At 40.6% G+C, this 22,320-nt stretch overlaps 2 protein-coding genes across 3 annotated transcripts in view; one reads left to right on the top strand and one right to left on the bottom strand.

Moving 5' to 3' along the window:
• ORC3 (origin recognition complex subunit 3) overlaps positions 1-14,426 on the bottom strand; it is a 43,043-nt gene extending 28,617 nt beyond the window's left edge. For both annotated transcript variants that reach the window (XM_054399170.1, XM_054399171.1), the window contains exons 1-7: positions 14,362-14,426; positions 11,713-11,767; positions 9,263-9,360; positions 5,836-5,980; positions 4,323-4,427; positions 2,522-2,676; positions 1,122-1,255 (exon numbers count right to left, since the gene is read on the bottom strand). In XM_054399170.1, the coding sequence (XP_054255145.1) occupies positions 1,122-1,255; positions 2,522-2,676; positions 4,323-4,427; positions 5,836-5,980; positions 9,263-9,360; positions 11,713-11,767; positions 14,362-14,385 (716 nt within the window). In that variant the 5' untranslated portion in view covers positions 14,386-14,426. The remainder of the gene's footprint in view (positions 1-1,121; positions 1,256-2,521; positions 2,677-4,322; positions 4,428-5,835; positions 5,981-9,262; positions 9,361-11,712; positions 11,768-14,361) is intronic.
• Positions 14,427-14,737: 311 nt separating this feature from the next.
• Positions 14,738-22,320, top strand: part of RARS2 (arginyl-tRNA synthetase 2, mitochondrial) — a 43,797-nt gene continuing 36,214 nt past the window's right edge. The window contains exons 1-4 of the mRNA XM_054397609.1: positions 14,738-14,776; positions 15,634-15,707; positions 16,301-16,406; positions 18,357-18,440. Of these exons, the coding sequence (XP_054253584.1) occupies positions 14,738-14,776; positions 15,634-15,707; positions 16,301-16,406; positions 18,357-18,440 (303 nt within the window). The remainder of the gene's footprint in view (positions 14,777-15,633; positions 15,708-16,300; positions 16,407-18,356; positions 18,441-22,320) is intronic.

Raw genomic sequence — 22,320 nt, 5'->3', positions numbered from 1 at the left:
TCTCTACAATTATCCCAAATACATTTTTTGAAAGTATTACACAACTCTAATAATTTTACCCACCATCTAATTTACTCCAGACAATCTTTAAGATCATTTGAATCCTCTAAACCTTCTCTGAAGAGACACATAGCTTGTTACAAAAAAAAAAAAAAAGATATTTGCAAGTAGCGGACTGACAGACATGAACTGAATTTCATCTATATGCCATATGCTCATAATTAGGTAGTGCCACAATAAGCAAAATTAAACACAACACTTAAACAATTAAAACTTCATTCTTCACTGCTTTACATCCTAATTATTTCCAGATAATTGTACAATTCAGATTTTACTTCTTGAAATGCTCCCTAGAGAACCCATCTGTTAGATTTGAAGTAGAAAAATGTTTTTATTGTGGGTCTCTCAGATAGTGAAGTTGCCTAGGCTTGTTTAGAGGTCATGTCAGTGTGCACACTGCAGTTGAATTAAGTATACAACTGCAGTCCCAGTTCTGGGGCAACTCTAATTTCAACCTGGAGACTAAGTGCAAGACATTATTTTTTGAGAACAGAATGATTTTTTTTATTAGAATGCAAGACAGGTTAAGGAAGGACAAGAGTACAGGAGCACCTGAAGTAGACAGTTACTCCCTAGAGATCCTGGTCAACACTGAGAAATTCTCTAGGTAAGTTTTATATACTTCTGTTAGTAATGTTGTGACCTTTAAGCAGCATTACAGCAGTAGCCATACAAAAAAAGCCCCCAGACAAACAAACTAAAAAATCCTCTCAAAATAACTTTAAAAGTCTACAGAAAAAAACATCTAGGTATCTTAAATAATTAGTTTCACAATCACAAATTCTATAAAACCCAGTACCAATAAAATCCTCTTATGTAAAAAATTAAGCCAGTCACTCACTATCACAACCCAGTCCCTTAGGCTCTATGGTTCAGAATGCCAAAGTTAGCTTTAGGATGATTTACCCCCAAAACCTTGCAAATTCGTTTTTGCTCAATAACTGCTGCAAAGAAGCAGCATTTGATTCCAGCTCTCCCCCGGCCTCATTGTTACACTTTGAAAAAAATGCAAATAGAAAACAGTTAAAGGAGTGGGAGAATTAAACATCAGATCATGTTACCTGCTGATGACTATGAAGTCTTGAAGTACTTTCGTGCTGAAACTCTCCATGTCTTTCAGTATAACTACAACTGGAGGATATTGCCCATGACTAGAAGAGGAGGTTCTTTTGCTTGGAGTTCCAGAATCTGTTTTCTTTAAAGGCATTTTTTATGTGTTAATAAACAGAAGACAGTAAAATAAAAAAAATGAATCACATCCATGATGTTATAACACTCCAAAGTGACATGACTGACATTTTGCTACAGTTGGATTTATTTTTAGAAACTAGAATTGCAATTTTTCTTTCTTCTGTTTGGCACAACATAAAGTATAAAGAATAAACAAATTCTAAGGATCCACATTCCAACTAAGGCAAGAATAGCTCAGTGGAACAGAACTTGTGAAATTCTGTTGAGATTGAGGGAAAAAATTTGAGTTACACACACACACACTGTCAATTTCCTCTGTCTTTACCCTGCAATAAAAAGAGCATGTACTTAACTAAATTTTTGTTTAACACGCTGCTCTGATGAAGTCATAAAATCAATTTTAACTTTTACTCATAACAGAACAAAACTTAAAACTTCACTAGCTTTATTAAATACACTCCTTGCCAATGTAGAGTGGGTGGCAGCTGACATAATGGCACATTAGCACTATCATGAAGCCTTTCACCTGCATGGCTCTTCTTTCTTAAAGTTTTGTTTTAATGAAGCTGAGACTGCATTTTAAGCTTCTAATTCCCCAGTAGGTTATAAAATAGTACTTTTTGCTTGGTTTTCAGAATTCTAATGTTCACACCCTACCAAAAACTAACTCCACATTTGCTGTATACATTACAGATTTATCACAGAAACAGTCAGGTTGGAAAAGACCCTCGGGATCACCAAGTCCAACTGATAAACCTACCCTACAAGTTGCATCTCTAAACTATATACCCAAGCACCACATCCAAACCACCTTTAAACACATCCAGGCTTGGTGATTCAACCACCTCCCTGGGCAGCACATTCCAATTCCTGACCACTCTTTCCATGAAAAGTTTTGTCCTAGTGTCCAGTCTATACTTACCCTATTGCAGCTTGAGGCCATTCCCTCTTGTTCTATCACTAATTACTTGTGAGAAGAGACCAGTACCAGCCTCTTTACAATGTTCCTTCAAGTAGCTGTAGAGAGCAATGAGGTCTCCCCTCAACCTCCTCTTTTTCAGACTAAACAGCTCCAGCTCCTTCAGTCACTCTTCATATGATTTATATTCAAATCACCTCACCCTCAGTTATTTCTTAGTATTAAATGAAAAGCTAAACTTTAGTATTTTGCCATTACAGCACAGAAATCTGAATAATTAAATTTCTTTTTCACAAAAGTATCTAAAAGTCAGGTGTTTTTATTAAAAAGAAAATATTAAAAAGATCATACCTTGGTTACGCTTTCATACCAGTTGACAAGAGAAGTCATTGAACAACGTATTCTCTTTTGGGACACCTGCACATAATCCTCATCTTCCAAGGAGTCCTCATCTATATGGCAGTTCATCAGCTGCCCCATCAGCTTCTGCATTAGATTTTTTATGCCTTCACAAAAACATTTTTGACAGGTAATAAAGATGTTTTGTTATTCAGTAACGCTTCAGCTCATACTCTAAAAAACTATCCTAAGTTATCAGTTTTTCATTTTTCTAATGATTCTCCTTCTCTTTCCAGAATGCACATCTCACGTTCACAGGATCACAGGATGTGAGCAGTTGGAAGGGACCCAGAGAGATCATTGAGCCCAAGCCCCCTGCCAGAGGAGGACCACAGAATCCAGCACAGGTCACACAGGAATGCATCCAGACAGGCCTTGAAAGTCTCCAGAGAAGGAGACTCCACAACCTCCCTGGGGAGCCTGTTCCAGTGCTCTGTGACCCTTTACAGTAAAGAACTTCCCCCTTGTGTTGAGGTGGAACCTCCTGTGCTGCAGTTTACATCCACTGTTCCTTGCCCTACCACAGGGAGCAAGTGAGCAGAGCCTGTCCCCTTCCTCCTGACACCCAGCCCCCAGATATTTATAAACATTTATTAAATCCCCTCTCAGTCTTCTCCTTTCCAGACTAAAAAGCCTCAGGTCTCTCAGCCTCTCCTCACCAGGCAGTGCTCCAGTCCCCTAATCATCCTCATAGCCCTCTGCTGGACCCTCTCCAGCAGGTCCCTGTCCCTCCTAAACTCAGGAGCCCAAAACTGAACAGAGTACTCAAGATGAGGTCTCACCAGGGCAGAGGAGAGGGAGAGGAGAACGTTCCAGAAAGCCAGAAGATATTCATGGTGTACATGTTGTTAATGTAAAGTTCAGGTTAAGATGTTGGCCCTGTACCTTTCCTGAACTCCTGCCACATGCTATTGAAATAATCTAAAAATAAGACAGCCAATCCTTGGATCTGAGGACACTGTCATAACTTCGTCCTTTTACATTGAAACATAAAAAAAGAGGAGCAACAGGAGTGGGACAAAACTTTATTCTACACAATCACAGAATGCATCAGGTTGGAAGGGACCTTTGAAGGTCACCTTGTCCAACTCCCTCCCTGCAGCGAGGAGGAACATCTCCAACTAGGGTCCCTTTAAGTTTGGCCATGAATGTCTCCAAGGGTTGGGCCTCAACCACATCTCTGGACAACCTGTTCCAGTGTTTTACCACTCTTATTGTAAAGAACTTCCTCCTTATATCCAACCTAAATCTACCCTGCTCCAGTTTAAAACCATTGCCCCTTGTCCTATCACTACAAGCCATTCCCCAGCCTTCCTGTAGGTCCCCTTGAGGTATTGAAATGCAGATATTGAAGAACTCCCCAGAACCTTCTTTTCTCCCTTCTCTTTTCTACCCATTCCCTCACTGTACTAATGTGACTAAGCATTTAAAAGGTGGAATGCATGCACACACTGTGCAATTGAACAAGAGGAAAGCCAACCTACAATATCAACATGCAATACACCAAGCAGCACGTTCTTGACACATGCCACCATTAAGTAACATTTCAATCTTCATTGTTTTAAACTGGAACTGAATATCTCTTAAAATACAGAAGGCATTACTTCTATGCTAACATGGGGTTGAGTTAATCTTTAACAAGTTTTCATGACCTCTCCATTCCATTATTCTTACATTTGGGGACAAAAGCTATGATTTCTAGTTCATTAAACAGTTTACCTAGAAGGAGCAGCAAAGCTACTGCAGTATTTACCTGCACAATCTTTGGCTTCCAGCAAGGCTATATAAGGAGTAATGTTATTCTGAAGGACTTCAGAGAGGCTTCTGAAAGTCATGTTGTGATCTGTAACATTCACACCTAGAAAAAAAGGACAAATTTTAAAGGGCAATTTTCCTGTGATTTGTGACAACAATGACTGAAAAATTAAGTGGAGAGCAGACAAGAAAAAAAACCTTCCAAAACAGACCTCAAATATTCATCGAAATTAGAATCATAGAATCACAGAATCAAGAGGACCACAAGGATCACCTAGTTCCAACCCCCCTGCCATAGGCAGGGACACCTCACACTAGTTATGAAAAAGCATCACATCACCTAGGAAGAAAGATGACAAACTAGCACAAGATTAGGCATACATGTTAATAGTATCTCATTAAAAAGGAAAAGGGAATCACTGCAAAGACCCTTACATTTTGAGGGGAAATTTTTTTAGAGTAAAATTTCTTACAGGTGTAATCCTGCAAGGAGTAGGATTCGTTTTCTAACTTCTCTGCTACTCATACCCTCAGAAGCCATTCAGAGTCATCTACAGTCTGCAGACAAAAGGATGAAATTCACTGTCTCTAAAGAGCAGCTGCATACACTTGAGACCTGGATCCTCACCTGGCTTACATAAGAAGGAAAATTACAAGTTCGTATGAACTACTCTCTGAATTTCCCGTGAACTATGCAATATTTACTGCATTTGTTAACACCATTAGTAAACCAAAAAAAAAAAAAAAAAAAAAAAGACAAATGCCTCCAGAAAGAAATTCACAGGTTATTCCACAGAAATATTCAGAGCAGGAGCTTCACACTTTCTACTACCTACAAAAGCAGGTAACCTTCCATGCCTTGTTAACGTTCACACATAAATTTGAAGCATAGGTCTGATTTTATGTTCCCTAAAATGATCCACTGAAAACGGAATCAAGTTGCCTTGAATCAGATATAGGATTAGTTACAATAATTTCAAATAAAGGGGGGCAGAGTGGTGGTGGTGGTCAGGGAAGCAGAAACAAAACAAACAAACAAAACCCCACACAAACAAACCAAACCCTTCAGACGTTCATCAACTCCAGGAATAAGAACTTCAGATACTTTCTTCACCCTCTGCTATTTGTACAAGATGATGATACTGCTTTCCTACATGTAAAGATGCACTGCAAGAACATGTATTACTCCATGGTTAGTTATAGAGACCACCAAGTAGGTTGGTGGCAGAAACTGAGACAGAATCAAAGCATCTCCACTACTGCTACCTCAAGAAAAAAAGCACAAATCACTACCAGTTGCCTTAGACAGCCCCTTGGCAAACGTATTAACTTAGTGGACATAGAGATAAAACAGAATGTCTTACCCTGCTTCCTTCTCCCAGCCCAATCTCTTCTGTTAACATTTCTGAAGCTGATACTGCTCACAGTAATTGCTGGAAGTCAGCAATGCATTTTTCTTTGACCTCTGTGTCAGTTTTAAGCAGATGTATGTAACAAAATTTAAAAATTACCTAAGACAAGAGCTGCAGTAGGGATTTCTCTGGGCTTCATCCCATGAGTCCATTCTGGGGTCTTCTCTTGGAAGTCAGAATGAGACTGCTTCAAAAAATTTACTAGATTATCAAAAAACTGCTTATTCAAGCCTTCCTGTATACGCTGGAAAAAAAAAAAAAAAAAGAGAGATTTTATTTATTAAAATGTGGAAACATCAGGACAACTTATTTTTCTTACTCCTTTCCTTCATGATTTTTAATCTTTAAAACTCCAGGACAAAATGTTAAGTAACCCTAAGTTTTCCTGTCGTATTGGGTTTGCATGGCAAGGTTTTGGTAGCTAGGGGAGGGTACAGGCTTCAGTGAGAAGCTGCTAGAAGTTTCTCTGCGTCTGAGAGTCCAACGCAGTTTTGCAGCCAGTTCCAAGATGGATCTTCCACCAGCCAAGGCTAAGCCCATGAGCAATGGTGGTAGTGCCTCTGTGACAATGCATTTATGAAATGGAAAGAGCTGCTGCAGAAGAAGTGCAGCCAGAGAGAGGAGTGAGAATGCGCAAGAGAAACAACTCTCGGACACCCAGGTCAGCAAAGGAGAGAAAGGCACCAGAGTAGACATTCTTGTGCAGCCTGTGTTGAACATCATGCATGAAGATCGTGCTGCCTGCCCATGGAGATTAACAGTGGGGCACATATCCATCTGCATCCCATCCATGGAGGACCACATGACAAAGCAAGTGGATGCCTGAAGGAAGCTGTGGCCCCTTGGGAAGAAGAGAGGGGTGCTGGGTAAGGGGTTTAAGATTTGGGTTTATTTCTCATTATCTTACTCCAATTTGTTAAGAAATTAAACTAATTTATCCCCAAATCAAGTTTGGTTTGCCTCGGATAGTAGTTGCTGAGTGATCTCCCTGTCTTTATCTCAATTCACAAGCCTTTCATTCTATTTGTTCTCCCCTGTCCAGTTGAGAGGAGTGACAGAGCAGCTTTGGTGGGGACCTGGCATCCAGTCAGGGTGAGCCCACCACAGCTGTGAACTATAAAAACGATCATTTATTCACTGTGTGGCAAACAGACATTTCCCACCTCGGAACTTGTGGTCAAATACCTCAGCAATAACTTGGAAAGCAAATGAGCTTAACTGTGTTGTCACACCACCAAGTTTTAAAGGAGAAACCAACATACTGCCAAGATGTGAGTGACACAGGAGCAGTAAAACAATATTATTACTTTCTAAAAGAATGCTCATGAAAACTCTTATTATTTCCCTCTTGGCTTACAAAATGCAAGTAAACATTTTTCTGAGAGATCTAAATGACAGCAAAATGACAGCAAATGTTCATCTTCTCCAAATCCAATTCAGGATGAAAGCATGGAAGGCATTATGTATGTTTCATAGGAAAAAATATTAAACCATACAACTGCCATATTTGCTACACTCTTTTGCCCTTCTGGATGGTTTTCATGCAATATGTATATACAGGAATATATGGAAAAGTGAGATAAAACTTGTAGAAACAGATACATAGTGGCAGCTTTTCATATTTCTTTTATTATGTATGTGCCTTTGAAAAATATCTCCTACTCCTAGTCTAGCCTTCTGCTAGGACATGAAAAAAAAATGTACTCTGAAGTTCAATATATTAATATATACCCCAGAACACAGATGTTAGAAACAAGATTAAACCCCCAACCCCAATAAAATCATCATCTAGATTTATTAGCAGCAAGTAGTGAGGCACATGGCAGTGAATTTAATTTTAAATGAAGTAGCAGTGGCCATCTCTAGCAAGAGTTCAGACTAGAGACTTTCTAGGGTTCTTTCCGACCTGGATTATCACACAATTTTATATGTAAGAACAATCATCACCTCCAAGCTTGCTAACAGTGGGATAACAGGATGGTAATTCAAAACTCATTAAAAAAAAAGAAAAATGAGATGCCCCGTAAGATAGATAAAGAAAATTCTATGCATAGCAATAAGTAACTGCAGGAAGTCTATTCTTGGACAAAGCAAACTCTAAGGCAAGGCCTATATCAATTTGTCAACTTAGAATGAACTGTCTTTCACCGTGAGGAAGAAGAAAAGAAGAAAGTATTTATCAAACTCCTAGAAGTCTCAAAGAAAATAAGGGTGGGAGATTTAGAACAGGATAGAAGGATGATTTTCTAGGTGGCAATGGCTCGGTGTTTCTGAGAAGCGAGACTTTGGCTATGATGGGCTTGGCCTGCTGCTCTGGGAGAAATCCTTAGAGAAACAGGAAAAAACCCCACCACTTCTTCAATACGAAAATCATGAGCCACTGTTGGCTGCGTAGAGGCACTGTCTCAAAAGCTTTGACAATGCTGTGCCAAGGAAAGAAGACCCGAGAGAAACTCTTCAAGAATAGTTACAGAATGTCATCTTCCCTATGTATCCATTGTGCAGCTAACAAGGCAGTTTCTGGCACAGCTGCTAGCATTACTGCCAATGCTGGTAGCTAACCCATCAAGTTGAAGCAGTTAGGAGGAAGATACCAAACATCTCCACAAACTTCTCTGTGTTCTCTATAATCAGTGCAGTGTTTTGCACAACCTGGATATTAAGGTTTGAAGAGGGTGCTGACTAGTCAAAGCGAGCTGGATCATGGAATAGCAGGAACAACACATCAGAGGAATTTCTGAGTTTAACCCAAGGGTACAAATTGGAAGCTACATCCAGCTGGCTTCTACTGTACATCCCAAAACACGCTGTGGAAAGAAAATTCTCATAATGTCCGGAGCCCAACAGCAGGCAGAGGAATATGGAATACTTGCCCAGAATCCTTGACACTGAACAGAAGAGGAAATCCCTGCTGTACAGAAACAATTGTTCATACTATAATGCAAGCCAGCTGGCTACAGGGACATAACAGCATGCCATCTAACACATGACAATTAGGAGGCCACAGTCCTGTATGAAATTAACTTTGATTCCCACCAGAAAACCCCTCTGACACTGGGCATACTATTTCAATAGACTGTGCTTCCAGCTGTGTTATTCAGTCTTTGACATCCATACAGGGCCGCTATGAACTTTGTAACACTGAGGTCACAGAGGTCAAGAACAACCCAAAATCCTCTGACAGCTGGCATGCACTGAAGGCAGGTAGGGAGCACTGAAGGCAGAAAACAGCAGTATGCCAGTAATTAATAAAAAAGACAATTAATAAGAAGAGAAACTAGGAGGCAGCAGCTTGCAGTACAAAAAGCACACAGTTCTCTGGTCAGAAGTAATGTATAATTGAGTGACTTATTACTAATTTATATTCTGGACAGGGATTTCAGTCTCAGTCAATATTTCTGGCCCTTTAACTGCTTTAACTAATTGCCCTTTTAAGCATGCAAAACACAAGATCTCCAGAAGCAAAGATGGAAGCAGCATTGTTACAAATGCAAAACACTATTTCAGTATGAGATGCACAACTCACCTCAGTTTCTGCTTTGATCTTTTTCCATAAGGACTGACAAATAATGAATCGCAGCTCACTATCCTCTGAATCACTCTTTCCTTCTCCAAAATCATCATCTAGAAAGACAAAAAGCAAAGGCAAGCACAAATTGGATTATCAAAACTAAAAAATAACATTTTCATATACATACGGGAGATGAATTTTCTCTTAACCAATTAATTAACTGCTGGTATCTGGTAGAATAAGTGAGGTAACAAATAGAATATATTAACCCAAGCGTGCAGGCAGAATGCAAAGATCTGGCTTTTTTTACAGATTAGCTAAGGGCCAAATCAGGGCAACCTTTATTCTCAAAATGTAATAAAATTTAGAAGAAAAAAATCTTTCCCTTGCTTCAGAAAGTTTTGGAGGTCTCTCACCTATTAAATATTCAATCATCCTTAACTATTACAGTTAGATATGAACTATAAAGGCTTGCAAGGATGTATGAAAATCCTTTCTTTTCCCCTTGGCAGATGCAGCTAACATCAACGTCCTAAAAACAGTATGGCAACTGTCAGGTTAAATGAAATACAAGTTTCTTTACTTCCAAAATTCATTTAAGAACTATGCCAGCAAAACTTTTCAGTGCAAACCAGGTCTGCTTTTCTGGCTCGCCTCTAAATTGCTTTTCACCTCCATGCATGCTCTTTATAAAAAAGAAAAACAGAATCAGATCCTTCTTTGGTAAAACAGTGTCTTGGCACTCTCTGAGTACATCTGGCTTCCCAGGTGCTGCTCTGCCTCACAGATGTGAGCACAGAAACTCTCCACCAGCTTACAGCTGGAAAAGGGAAAGACAGAAGTAAGATGAGAAACTAGCACAAACAAGTGAGATTTTTCTTGTTATACTTCCTCCCATATTCAAACAATTTACACTTCCCTTAAAAAAACAACAACCAAAAACCCAACCAACCATCACCAAGCCCAAAACAAACAAACAAGCACCACCAACAAAAAATGCAAAAAAACCCCAAAAACTACTGTTTTGGAGCCATCCTCCTACTCCCAACATACATTTAGGAGGCCTGGTGTAGGTTTCAAGCCTCACTACCACCACCCAGGAGGGCAACAAAAGTGAAGGTTAAGTAAATAGTCCTTAACTATTACTACAAGGCAACATTAAGATGTAAATAATTTATTTTTTTTCTGAACATATGCATGTAAAAAAGTTAATTTGCTAGACATTAATGTCTATTTGGTGGCCATTCAATGGAGCACCAGCAGTGCTCTGATCTTTAGAAAAAACAGTTGATGAGCATCTTCAATCTTGAGAAGCATAAAACCCACCCAAAACAGATATGTAAATGAGAAACAAGTGGTCTCTCTCATCCTCCATCTCTCCCCTTAACAACCTGGAAGGATGCACACCAAAATACTATTTATTTAGAATACTATTCTAACCAACTGCTGTGAGCAGCCAAACTAGTTCACGTTCCTCTCTCTTTCAGGGGTAGTTGAGCCAAATTTATTTTTCTGTCTCCGAGCATCTTCTAACTAGAAGAGCATCTATGGTAGGATTTATCCAAACATTACTGGATACTACGTTTTTGGTTTTGCAAGATTAGCGAGGGGCAAAATTTTAATGTGGTTTAAGGGCACAGGACTTGGCTGGTGGATTTATTTATCTTACAATAACTTGGAGTGACAGACTGGATTTGGGATTCATTTTAAAGCAGGTGTTATAGTAAGCTTCTCCAGTAATGAATGAGCATGTGGTGATTTCCACAAAAATCTGGCCTACTACTTTCCCCTCCCCTTTTTTTAATACAAATTGTCAAACCTTTTGACAGATCTAGTGATGCCAAAAAAAGGTTTAACTGAATAGTAAATTTCCTCCCTGAGTCTCAAACAACTATTTAAGCAGCATTATTTGTGGCTCCAGTAAGTGTCAGTCCTGTTCAGTATTCTTCAAATGACAAGAAGCCTGTATATGCAGTATACAGACTGGAGAAAATACATATAACAAATACTCCTGGGCAGAAATCATGGGATCTTCACAAATAGCTTGTCTGTCTTCTTTTCCTGAAGAAACTTAAACAAACTATCCAGAATATGGTAAGACCTAGGAATGGGATATCATTTCTGACTCACATGACTTCAAAGTGGCTCATTCAGACTCTTCAGACAAATAGTTTTTCAATCAGCAAACAGTTTGTGGTAGCATGGGAAGGAATTTTCTTGTAAAAAAACCTAAACATGGCAAGACAAAAATAGCTACACAATCCTGATTACTGGAGATGAAAAAAAAAAAACACTTACACTAGCCAACAATTTGCTGGGGTTCCTCTGAAGAAGTGAGTTTCAGCAATATTGACATCAAAGAGCAAAAGAAATCCTCATGCAATTATGGCAAAACTCAATCAGATGTGGTGCACCTTCCACAATTAACCCTTCTCAAGCACAGAAACATATCAAAACACACTAACCTGGTTTATGAGACACCCTTCTCTTCTTGGGACTTGGTTTAAAAACAAAGCAGCCCTAGAGAATAGCAAAAAAATAAACTTCAACATGAGCATCAGTCTGACTCTGGCTCTTGAGGCCACTTTACTGTCTTTTAATTTCAGTGCTCCATTAAACCAACAATTTGAACTCAACTCCAAGAATCATAAGGATATCAATTTGCATTTTGTCCTTTCATATTCCTGTTTCAAGCTGGAAAAATAGTGGAAGCAGTGTTACAGCATATTTAGTATATGTTAGGATACATTATGTACTTCAATGCAACAATAAGTAGAACAGCAGAAGACTCTTTAAATATCTGAATTCTAAGCCTGTTGGAGGCTATAAGACATGATTCCCTTGGAGCACATCAATAGTTTTCTCAGTACAGTTTCAGTTAACAACAACAAAATAAGCCCCACAACAATAAAAAAAGCACAAGAGGCAGGGATGCATAGATAAGGTGATTCAGAACAACACAGTAAGTGCTTACAAAAGCCAACAACATGCTGCAGCTACAGAGGACAAGTGCATCCCAACTCAAAAAGATGGTTGAAAAAGTAAAGATGGTTAGAAGCAGAGTGACAAATGGTTTGGGAAAAATTCAGATAAATAAAAACTCATCTCTAAGAAGTTCTCTAGATAATATCCCAGTTAGATTTGTTTCATCACAAAGGAAATAAAGGAGAAGGAGCAAGAAATAAAACACAAGTTTTGAATCCTGGAAGGTTTTTCTCATTTTTCCTCTAGAAAATCTGAAAATCTTCACCCCAGCCTCTTGAATAAAAACTCATCTTTTTTGAAGTAGAGTAACAACATCCTGTGCATCAGAAATCATATGCATTCCCTAACTCTCACCGTGAGGTTCCTTGGGCTGCACCAAGGGGGAAGGAAACACACAAGCATTCAAACTAGATAGACTGATTCAATCCCATTTCTCAGTGGAGATGTTTATACAAGCAAAGATTACCGAATTTAGTCTAGCATAGTTTAGCCAGTAGCATAAGGATCCTACAATGACCTACAAATGGTAGTGAAAATGAAACCCAGAGGTTTGTTCAGTTGATCATAGGCACTAGTCTGTTGGGTGACTTTGGATAGGGTTATTTTCGTTCTTAAAACAAGTAAGATATTGCAGTAAAACACTTATGAACAATGTTTTTTCTCTCTGAAAAACACTCTTATGAATTGGAGATGCCTTCAGACACTTTTTCATTCTACCATGTATATTAACAACTATCTAAAACCAGCTGGACAAAAGTTGTGATTATTCTACAAATCCTAAACACTCTGGACCATTCCACTACAAAATGCTTTGTTACAGTACACATCAAAACAGTAGCTCATGACAGCACAGCTGGAATAATCCAAACTAACAATAAATCAGGTAAGGTTAATCAAATCAAATGCATGCTTAATCAAAACAAACACGAATAATCTTTAATGCTTTGCAAGCATTGGATGTCCTTACTATACTAAATATAACAGAAACTAGAATATAAAATGGTAAAGTATTGCACATATGGTGTGAGAGGTAAAGTAGGGAGACACTTTTCACAACCTAAAAGCAACAGCCAATTTTGAAAGGGAAATCCACCTGTTTCAGAAGAAGTTTTAACTTTGCTTGGCAGTACTTCCCTTTACTCCTGAAAGTAATAACCTGCACAGCGTCTTCCACACCAAAGCATCCAGCCTGTACATCACAGTTCAGTGAACAGCAATGTAAGGGAGAGGGACCTTCCCGTGACAGAACGCAGCCCCTCTTGCTGTGAACCACTGCTATTGTTCACTATCCGAGCAAGCAAACCAGAAAACAAGTTTGAAAGTTCCAATACAACATTTTAAGTCTTGCTATACGCTAACACTCCAAAGGATGCACTGTCTTTGCTGATAGTTCTGACTGCGGGCCAGATGAAAGCTTTCAGCACAGGGATGCCTAGCTGATAATAGATATTTAACACTAAGTGACAGCATTTTTATTTCTCCATTAAATTAGTCTTGGAGAAAGATGCAGAGCGTTTCAAAGTGGCAGTAAGCAATACAAACAGACTTTATCTGGAAGGGACATAATCTACAGCCACACCACTACTGCTGAGTTCTCGGTGAAGTTTACCTCAAGCACAAACGCTTATTCAATGCTAACGGGACAGAGGAGCACGGCAGAAGGGCTGAATGCTTACTGGGAGAAAAGTCATGGGTAAAGCGGGAGTAAGTGAACGTCAGGGCACGGAGGAAGAGCCCCCAGGACTTGACACTGGAAAGGAAGAGAGCAGAGAGCACAACAGGGAGCTGAGAGTTTGGGCAGAAGGGATGAGGGAACCGACAGGGGATGAAGATAAGAAGAGAGGAAGACGCAAGATGCAACAAGGCAATGCTGCTGGTCAGTTCCTACGGCACCCGCACTGCTGCTCTCCTCACGGGGGATCCGGCAGGGACCGCCCCGAAGAGGCCGCTCAGGTCAGACAAAGCCCCTGTCCCGCCGAGGCGCGGGGAACAGCCACAGCCTCGGGTGTGCTGGCCCTGCCCGCTGCGGCACAAGGCCTGCAGCCGCCCCAGCATGAGGGGAGCGAAACTCCGCAGCCCTTCCGAGCCGGTGCGCCCGGAGCAGCGGCTGAAGGCCCCCAGCCCCTCACCTTGGAGACGGAGCACGTGCTCATGTCGCTCCTCTCACGCCCCAACACCGAGCAGCCCCAGCTGAGTCCCCACCGCCGAAACTGGGGTGGGAGGGGCCGCGCAGAGCGGTGCTGACGCGCGGCGCACGCGCAGACCGGCAGCACCACCCAGCTCCCCTCTCGCCCGCGAAAAGCTGTGGCGCTGCCACTGCCTCGCATGGGAGGGGTGGACAGTCCCTTCTGCGCCTGCGCATGTGCTCCGCGCAACCGCACCAATGGGCTTGTCCTTCTCCCAGCCTCTTCCTGGGAATTATACGGCCCAGCCCGCCCCTGGGCGGGCGGAAAGAAGAGGTGGGGGGGAAGGGGCGGCCGCGACCTTCCGACTGGCGGTGCAGCTATGGCAGCCTGTGCCTTTAGGAGGAGCATCGCTTCCCAGGTACATCGCTCCCTCCTGCAGCTTGAGCGGAGGAGGGATGCGCCATAGCCGAGGTGTCCCCTTCACGCCCTCAAACGCTGACGCTTCCTCTCTCATCCTTTCACGGTGGGTCCGACCCGTAGCCAAGGGGCTTGGTGCGGGCTTCCCTGCTCCGCCCCGTTCTGGAGGCACTGCTGGCCCTAGGCGGGAGCCTGGACAAGTCCCATGGGGGCATTGCGGCTCCTTCCGCTGCCAGCCCCTCACCGTGCATACAGATTTCCCGCAGGCTTAAAGCTCTTGGGAAATAATCAGGACATTCTGACTCTTGGCAAGAATCCAGCCGTTCGTAGCTTCTTAATGAGGCCCTGCCACGGTGTGGCCCTCCTTGTCCCCCGCTTACGGATGCGGGATGCGCTCAGTGAGGTGTAGTGACTGGACAAGTCGATAAAGGCGTGCCAGGGCTTGATGGGATCCTTCGTAGGGGAATAAAAGACAAAAGAGGAAGAGATAAGTGATGTTTTGCCGCCTTTTCTAAGGCACTTTGAGAAGTGGTTTAGTGGGCATGGTGGTGTTGATTTGACGCTTGGACCTGATGATATTAAATGTCTTTTCCAACCTTAATGATTCTTTGATCAATTATGATCTTAGAGGTGTTTGCTAGCCTTAATGATTCTCTGACTTCTTGGATTTGTACTGGGTTTTGTTATTTATTTATTGTTTGTAATAGTTAATAAATACTTGCTTTCTTACCTGGATTGAAGTTTGTTTTCAAACATAACTGTTGCATCTCCCATGGGTATTTAAACAGGGAGAGGTGTTTTTCCTGGGATCTTTTTTTTTTTTTGCTTTAACCACTTTGTTCTTTATTTCAAATACAGCTTTCAAAGGTTTTGGATTTGCCACCAGAAATTTTGATAAAGTCCATATCAGCTGTTCCTGTCTCCAAGAAACGGTAGTGTTCACGTTTTATCTTACAATGTTGTATTATTTTCTGTTGTGCTTGTTATTGCAAGACCTTAATAGGACTGTAGGGGAAAAGAAACACAGAAGAAACCCAAACCTAAACTACTATACCAAGCCAGTTTTAAGAAGATACCTAAATCTAATTGAATTGCTGCATTTGTATAAACAAGCTCAAAACAAATGTGATTGCTTCAAGAGCTCTACAAATTACAGACAGTGCTTGAATGGCAAATGTTTCAGTATTAATGATCTGAACGTGAAACTGCTTACAACCAGTTGTGAAGTAATGAATTTTTTTTCCTAGTGTAATGATGTTAGCAAATAAATTGTATTTATTCATGAGCATAACTTTTGTTTATTCTGGAATGGTGTTCTCACGATCTATATTCTGATTGTCTTAGAACAAAGGTAATATTTAGCCTTATATTGCAGTTTTCTAAACATAGTGAACTTGCAGGTATGTGACTGAGTTACACTTGGCAATTAGGCTTGTCACATACAGAGTCAGCTTGGATCTGCCAAATCTACCAATCATTTCCACAGGCTTTTCCCCTGATTTTTGTATGTTCTTTTTTTTTTCAGGTGTGTTGCTGATTTCCAGCTTTCCATTGCCTCTGTAACAGAAGACAATTCTAGTGGTTTCTTGTCACAAGACCTTAATCTTCAAGCTCAGAAGCTAGCTAAACAGGTATGCTAATACATTAATCATATATTTATGCAAAACAAATAGAGGTGTAGCAGGCATTCTAAGGTAAATAGTATTCTTTCTCCAAGCATCTGTTTGGATTAGAGTAGTTTAATGATTGCACCTAGTGTAATTGTACACAGAGTCTTCCCAGGGAAGACACTTTTAGATAAAGTTCTTGTGAAATTATTCTTTTTAAATGTTTAGGGAGTAAAATATATGTGAGAAGGTGGGGGGGGCTATCTAAAGGGAACAACATGGTCTGTCCTGGTGCCCAAAACTTGAGGAAAAGATTGAGTATGCAGTGGCTTAAAAAACCAAAGACTGCAGAATCGAGCCCTAGAATAGCAATGAATAAATTTTGCCTGTGGGGCAAACAGGCCAGACTTTCAAATACCTAACTGCAGGAAATTGAGGTTTCTTAGAGGAGCAGGTTTTCTTCAGGTGTTGTTAGTCCGGGAAATGACAGTAGTGTGGTGTTAAGACTAACTACAGCATAAAAAAGGAGCAGCATGCAAAACGAGATCTACAGAAGGCATTATCTACAAAAGTTGACAGAATCTTACTGTATTTAGATACTGCTTCTAATCACTGTGACTTGTGTCTGGTTTTCTTAGCCTCTGAGATCATCCTGTCCTTTAGTCTTAAAGGTCTTTTGTTCTTTATCCTGGTTTCAGGCTAATTCATTATAAGCTTATTTAGCCTAAAAATTTTTACCTCTATCCTTCTAACATCACACAGTCTTTTGATTTCATCTGGTTCATTGGCTCTTGTCTCATCTTTGAACTGTTAATTCTTTGGGGAGGGGACACCCACACGTTGTGGGGTTTTCATTCCTTTGTACAACATACTGGCATTCTGGTCCAAGCCTTAGGTGCAGGGAGATCTGATTACCTAAGGAGGAGAGGTTGTTAAAGCTATGGAGAAGCCAAACAAGCACTTAAAGTGAGATAAAAACACTGAGGTGACAAATGACAGATTATGTAGAAAACATTTAGCAGAACAAATGGTTTGAAGACAGTTCAGTGGGAATTTCTGTTTTCTCTCTGTCCCATAAGTAAAAAGGACCTTTTGGAAAATAATAAGGTGGGGAATTCTTACTCAGTACCAGAAGTTGTTTGGTTTTTTCATGTAGTTTGTGAATAAACGTAGGAGTTTGTTATTGGAGATTGTGAACATAAAAGAACTTCAAGCCTCACCATGATTTCTTCTCCTGGTTAAGTTAGTGTCTGGCATGTGGGTAGAATTTCTTCATGCTGATGAGTTTCAGTAGGAATGTGTAGCTTGCCTTTCTCAAAGATGCTGACCAGATGATAAAGGGATTGTGTTGCCTTTTATACACTTTGTATCACCCCCTCTCCCCCACCTCCCCCCCTGCTTTTTTTTTTTTTTTCTTTGAGATCCAGAACTCTTAGCCTACAAAGAGACCAAAATTTGTGTAAAGAGAAGGTTTGTATTAGTGTTGGGGGTCCAATACTCCTTATGAGTTCAGAATTTTCAAAACATGAGCTTTATGGAAATTGTAAATTGGCCCTACACAGTTTTATTTTGTATCACTGAATACTGCAGAACTTTGCCATTACAGTCAAACTTCAAGAAACAGCAATCCAAAACTTCTGTCTCAAGGTTTTTTTAAGACATTGATCTTGATTTTTTTTTTTTAAATTATGGGTTTTATCTGCTGTCAGATACTGTGTAAGTTGTTGGTTGATTGTAGACATGCAGAGCTTGTAGTGAAGTGTGGCATTTCAGACTGAGTTAATAAGTATGGATTTGAAATAGTAAAATCATCCCTTTTCCAACAGGATTGATTAAATGATCCACTTGTGATTGCATCAAACCAATAAATAGCACTTAATGTTTATAGTGGATCAAATTTAGATTTACAGTGAGTTTCAATTTTCCAGTTTCCCTGTTTTCATGCGGACTTTCTGGGTTTGTTTCTGTTTTCAGCTAAAATGTGATGCTGTAGTGAGTGAAATCAATGCTGGGCCAGGAACAGTGAACTTTACGGTAAACAGGGAATTACTAGCAAAGGTGAGTACTCTATTTTAGGTGCACTAAGTTAAAAATAAATCCCTCAATATAAAACTATATAAGAATAAATTCCTCAATATAAAACTATATAACAATAAATTCCTCATGAGATTCAACAAGACCAAGTGCCAGGGTCCTGCATCTGGGTCGAGGCAATTCAAAGCACCAATACAGTCTGGGCAGTGACTGGAGAGCAGCCCTGAGGAGAGGGACTTGGGGGTGCTGGTGGACAAGAAGCTCACCAGGAGCCAGCAGTGTGCACTTGCAGCCCAGAAAGCTAACCAGAGCCTGGGCTGCATCAAGAGAAGTGTGGCCAGCAGGTCAAGGGAGGGGATTCTGCCCCTCTACTCAGCTCTGGTGAGACCCCACCTGGAGTACTGCATCCAGTTCTGGAGCCCCTATTACAAGAGGACATGCTGGAAGGTGTCCGGAGAAGGGCCACCAGGATGATCAGAGGGCTGGAGCTCCTCTCCTATGAGGACAGACTGAAAGAGTTGGGGCTGTTCAGTCTGGAGAAGAGAAGGCTCCGAGGAGACCTTCTTGTGGCCTTCCAGTGTCTGAAGGGGGCTACAAGAAAGCTGGGGAGGGACTTTTTAGGCTATCAGGTAGTGATAGGACTAGGGGGAATGGAATAAAGCTGGAAGTGGGGAGATTCAGGCTGGACATGAGGAAGAAGTTCTTCACCATGCGAGTGGTGAGAGCCTGGAATGGGTTGTGCAGGGAGGTGGTTGAGGCCCCATGCCTGGAGGTGTTTAAGGCCAGGCTGGATGAGGCTCTGGGCAGCCTGATGTAGTGTGAGGTGTCCCTGCCCGTGGCAGGGGGCTTGGAACTAGATGATCCTTGTGTTCCCTTCCAACTCTGACTGATTCTATGATTCTAAAACTATATAAAAATAAATTCCTCAGTATAAAACTGTAAAACTATACTTACCCTTGTCTTAGAAAGGCGTTTTCTAAGTGAAACTCTAAGTTCTTGTCAAGGCTCCCTGTAGCTGATTTGTTATGCAGGCCTGGAATTTGGAGTGAGACTCATAGAAGTTCTGCCTTTTGAGGAGACAGTGTGTCTACCATTCACTGATATGTAACTCCTCTTTTTTCTCTCTCTGCTTTGAAAGGCAGACTTGGCATCTGCTTAGAGTTTCTACACTATACAACTCAAAAGTTTTGACCTTGCATATAAAGAGTTGTGTTTAAAGAAAGAGAAGTATTGTAAAAAAGGTACCTGAAATAAAAGTATATGACAGCAGATCTCCTATTGCATAATTAGCTAAAAAAAAAGTGTAAAAAATCTGGGGTTGTTCAGCCTGGAGAAGGGAAGCCTCTGGAGAGACCTAATTGCCACCTTCCGGTACCTGAAGGGAGCCTGCAAGAAGGCTGGAGAGGAACTGTTTATGAATGGCTGTAGTGATAGGATGAGGGGTAATGGTTTGAAATTAGAGAAGGCTAGATTTAGATTGGATGTTAGGGAAAACTTCTGTACAATAATGGTGGTTGAATGCTGGAACAGATTGTCCAGAGAGTTTGTTGAGGCCTCATCCCTGGAGATACTCAGGGTGAGGCTCAGCAGGGCTCTGGGCAACCTGATGTAATTGAGGACACCCCTGCTGACTGCACAGGGGGTTTGGACTAGATGACCTTTAGAGAGGTCCCTTCCAACCTGGGTGATTCTATGATTCTATTCCTCAAATGCCTGGAATGGAAAGCTTCATTTGTTAAACCAGTAAGTTAGTGGAAGGAAGATACCACTCAGTCCTTAACACTAGTGTCTCAGCTTACAATCCATAGGTTGTTTGCAAGAGCTTTATAGAGGTAAGTGGATGGCTGGTACTGTTAGGCTGAATAAAAGCTTTCCTAAGCCAGTACAGCTAACCTGTGGAGCAAGCTACACTGTGGTGGTGTTTGTGGACTTGCTTTGCAGCTCTTGTGGAAAATGATATTGTGGTCTTAGAAAATTAACCACACCTGAATTAGGAACAAAAAATCAGGTGTTAGCTAACAATTGTGAAGCCCTCTTCTTATCAGGACTTCCAGTGAGTCACATAGGCTTGTAGACCTCTTTTCCTGAGTGGTAAGACCCTTTCTTTTTACAAACTGCTACTAGTTAGACATGCCTATCTATCCAGTTGCTTTATTTATTGCCTAAAGGCCATCACTTTAATTTTTCATTCCGTGTTTATAGTGCATCTTAATAAGAACATAGCAACTGACTACTCACTGAAAGAGTAGTTTCAGTGGTAAATTTTGTTCATGGACTGGATTCACGAAGTGCTTTATCTGTAGGGATTCTAGTTAGTTTAATGATTCCAGCAAAACTAAGGGTCTGGCCTAGTAGAGTTTTGCTGGAGAAAAATGTGTAATTAGGATATGTAAATTTGCTTTATGTCACTGGGGAGAAATAAGGAGAAAAAAAACTAACCTGTGACTTTCACTGATGAGGTGCCATAATAAGAATTAACTTTTTTTTTACAGGCACCATTGCTTTCTTGGTTTTGTTGTTATTTATTTTATTTATTCAATAGCTATTGCAAAAGAATGTGGTTTTGCTTTTTGGGGTTTTTTTTTTTGAGGAGTTAAAAAAAGGAAATCTTTCCACTGAATGGAGTGAGATTTCCACTTCCATTCAAATTGTTAGTAGCCTGAATTAACTTTTGGAAGTTTGTCCAATGCATACAGCTTCACATATTAGTTTTTGTAGTGTATTTCCATCTGTGTGACAAAGTGAAGTATGTAGGGTATGTACAAGGACTTACCTTGCTGTGTGAATGCATTACTGATCACCCAGTCAGCACTGCTCAAGCTGTTGAGGAACTATTTTAAGGCATTTTTACACACTCTCCATACTTTCAAAATAAAGACTTGTGTAGGGACTATTTACAGCATCCTTACAAACATGCAGGTAGGGGGAGAAGGGGTGTTTGGACATACTGAGTAGTTGGATTTGTTTGGCACTGAAGGCATAGAAGGCAGGCTGGCTTTTGGTGCCTATTAAAACTTGGCAGTTTTAGTAGAATGTGAATGTATTATTTCTTCCTCTTCCTGTTACAGACTTAAGTGACTAGGTAGTTCTGAAAAAGCTTAAATTCTTGCAAAAGTCTCCATTTTTTTTTCTGCTTTCCCATTGAATATACATGCTCTCTTCCACTGGGAAAGTAAAAGACCACTAGGCAGATGCTATTCCTAAAAATAATTAATGAAAAAATACAGTGGACAGTGATGGAAAGTAACTGGAAAAAAACATTCATCTGAGTCATGCTCAAGGATGAAAAATGAAAGCAGCTTTAAATTCATACTACCAAGATTAGAAGTAGCTCAGGCTCTTGTTTGGGTCATGTAAGCTGCTGGTTGATGTTTAAATATATTGTTAGAGTTATAAATGACCACATATTCCATGAGCTGTTGTTGCAGCCTGCCCTCAGTGAACTAATGGAGAGGATTCTGGGGTAGCTGTTTTGTCTCTTAAATTAGTTCTAGTAATAGTCATGAAATCTAGAACTTCTGTGTGATGTTTCCTGAATTGAGAGAAATGTATTCATGTGCTGTTCAGGTGAGCAAATATGTATGGTAATGCTCATATGGTCAGAGCTCATGTGATTTCTTTCAGTCCCTCATTCACAAGGAGAGTGTGAGAAGTCTGATGTATCCCAGAGTGTTGGACCTACATGATCTGACTGTACTGTGCACATCAGAAGTCCCCTCTATTTTTCACCTTGACAAAAACATTGGATATAGGACAGGACTCCTAGGAGAACTAGCCTCAAAGTGTCACTAGATAAGGTGTATTCATGGGAAGAGGAAGCCCAAAGGTACATCATGTAGCTTTTTTATTCATTAAAAAAAAAAAAAAAAGCCAAACCTGTTGAGAACATTTGGCTGCTCAATGA

Source organism: Indicator indicator, chromosome 2, assembly GCF_027791375.1.
Source record: "Indicator indicator isolate 239-I01 chromosome 2, UM_Iind_1.1, whole genome shotgun sequence".
In the NCBI taxonomy this organism is placed as follows: Eukaryota; Metazoa; Chordata; class Aves; order Piciformes; family Indicatoridae; genus Indicator; species Indicator indicator.
The sequence above is the reverse complement of the archived record's forward strand: the minus strand, read 5'-3'. Positions and strand labels throughout refer to the sequence as shown.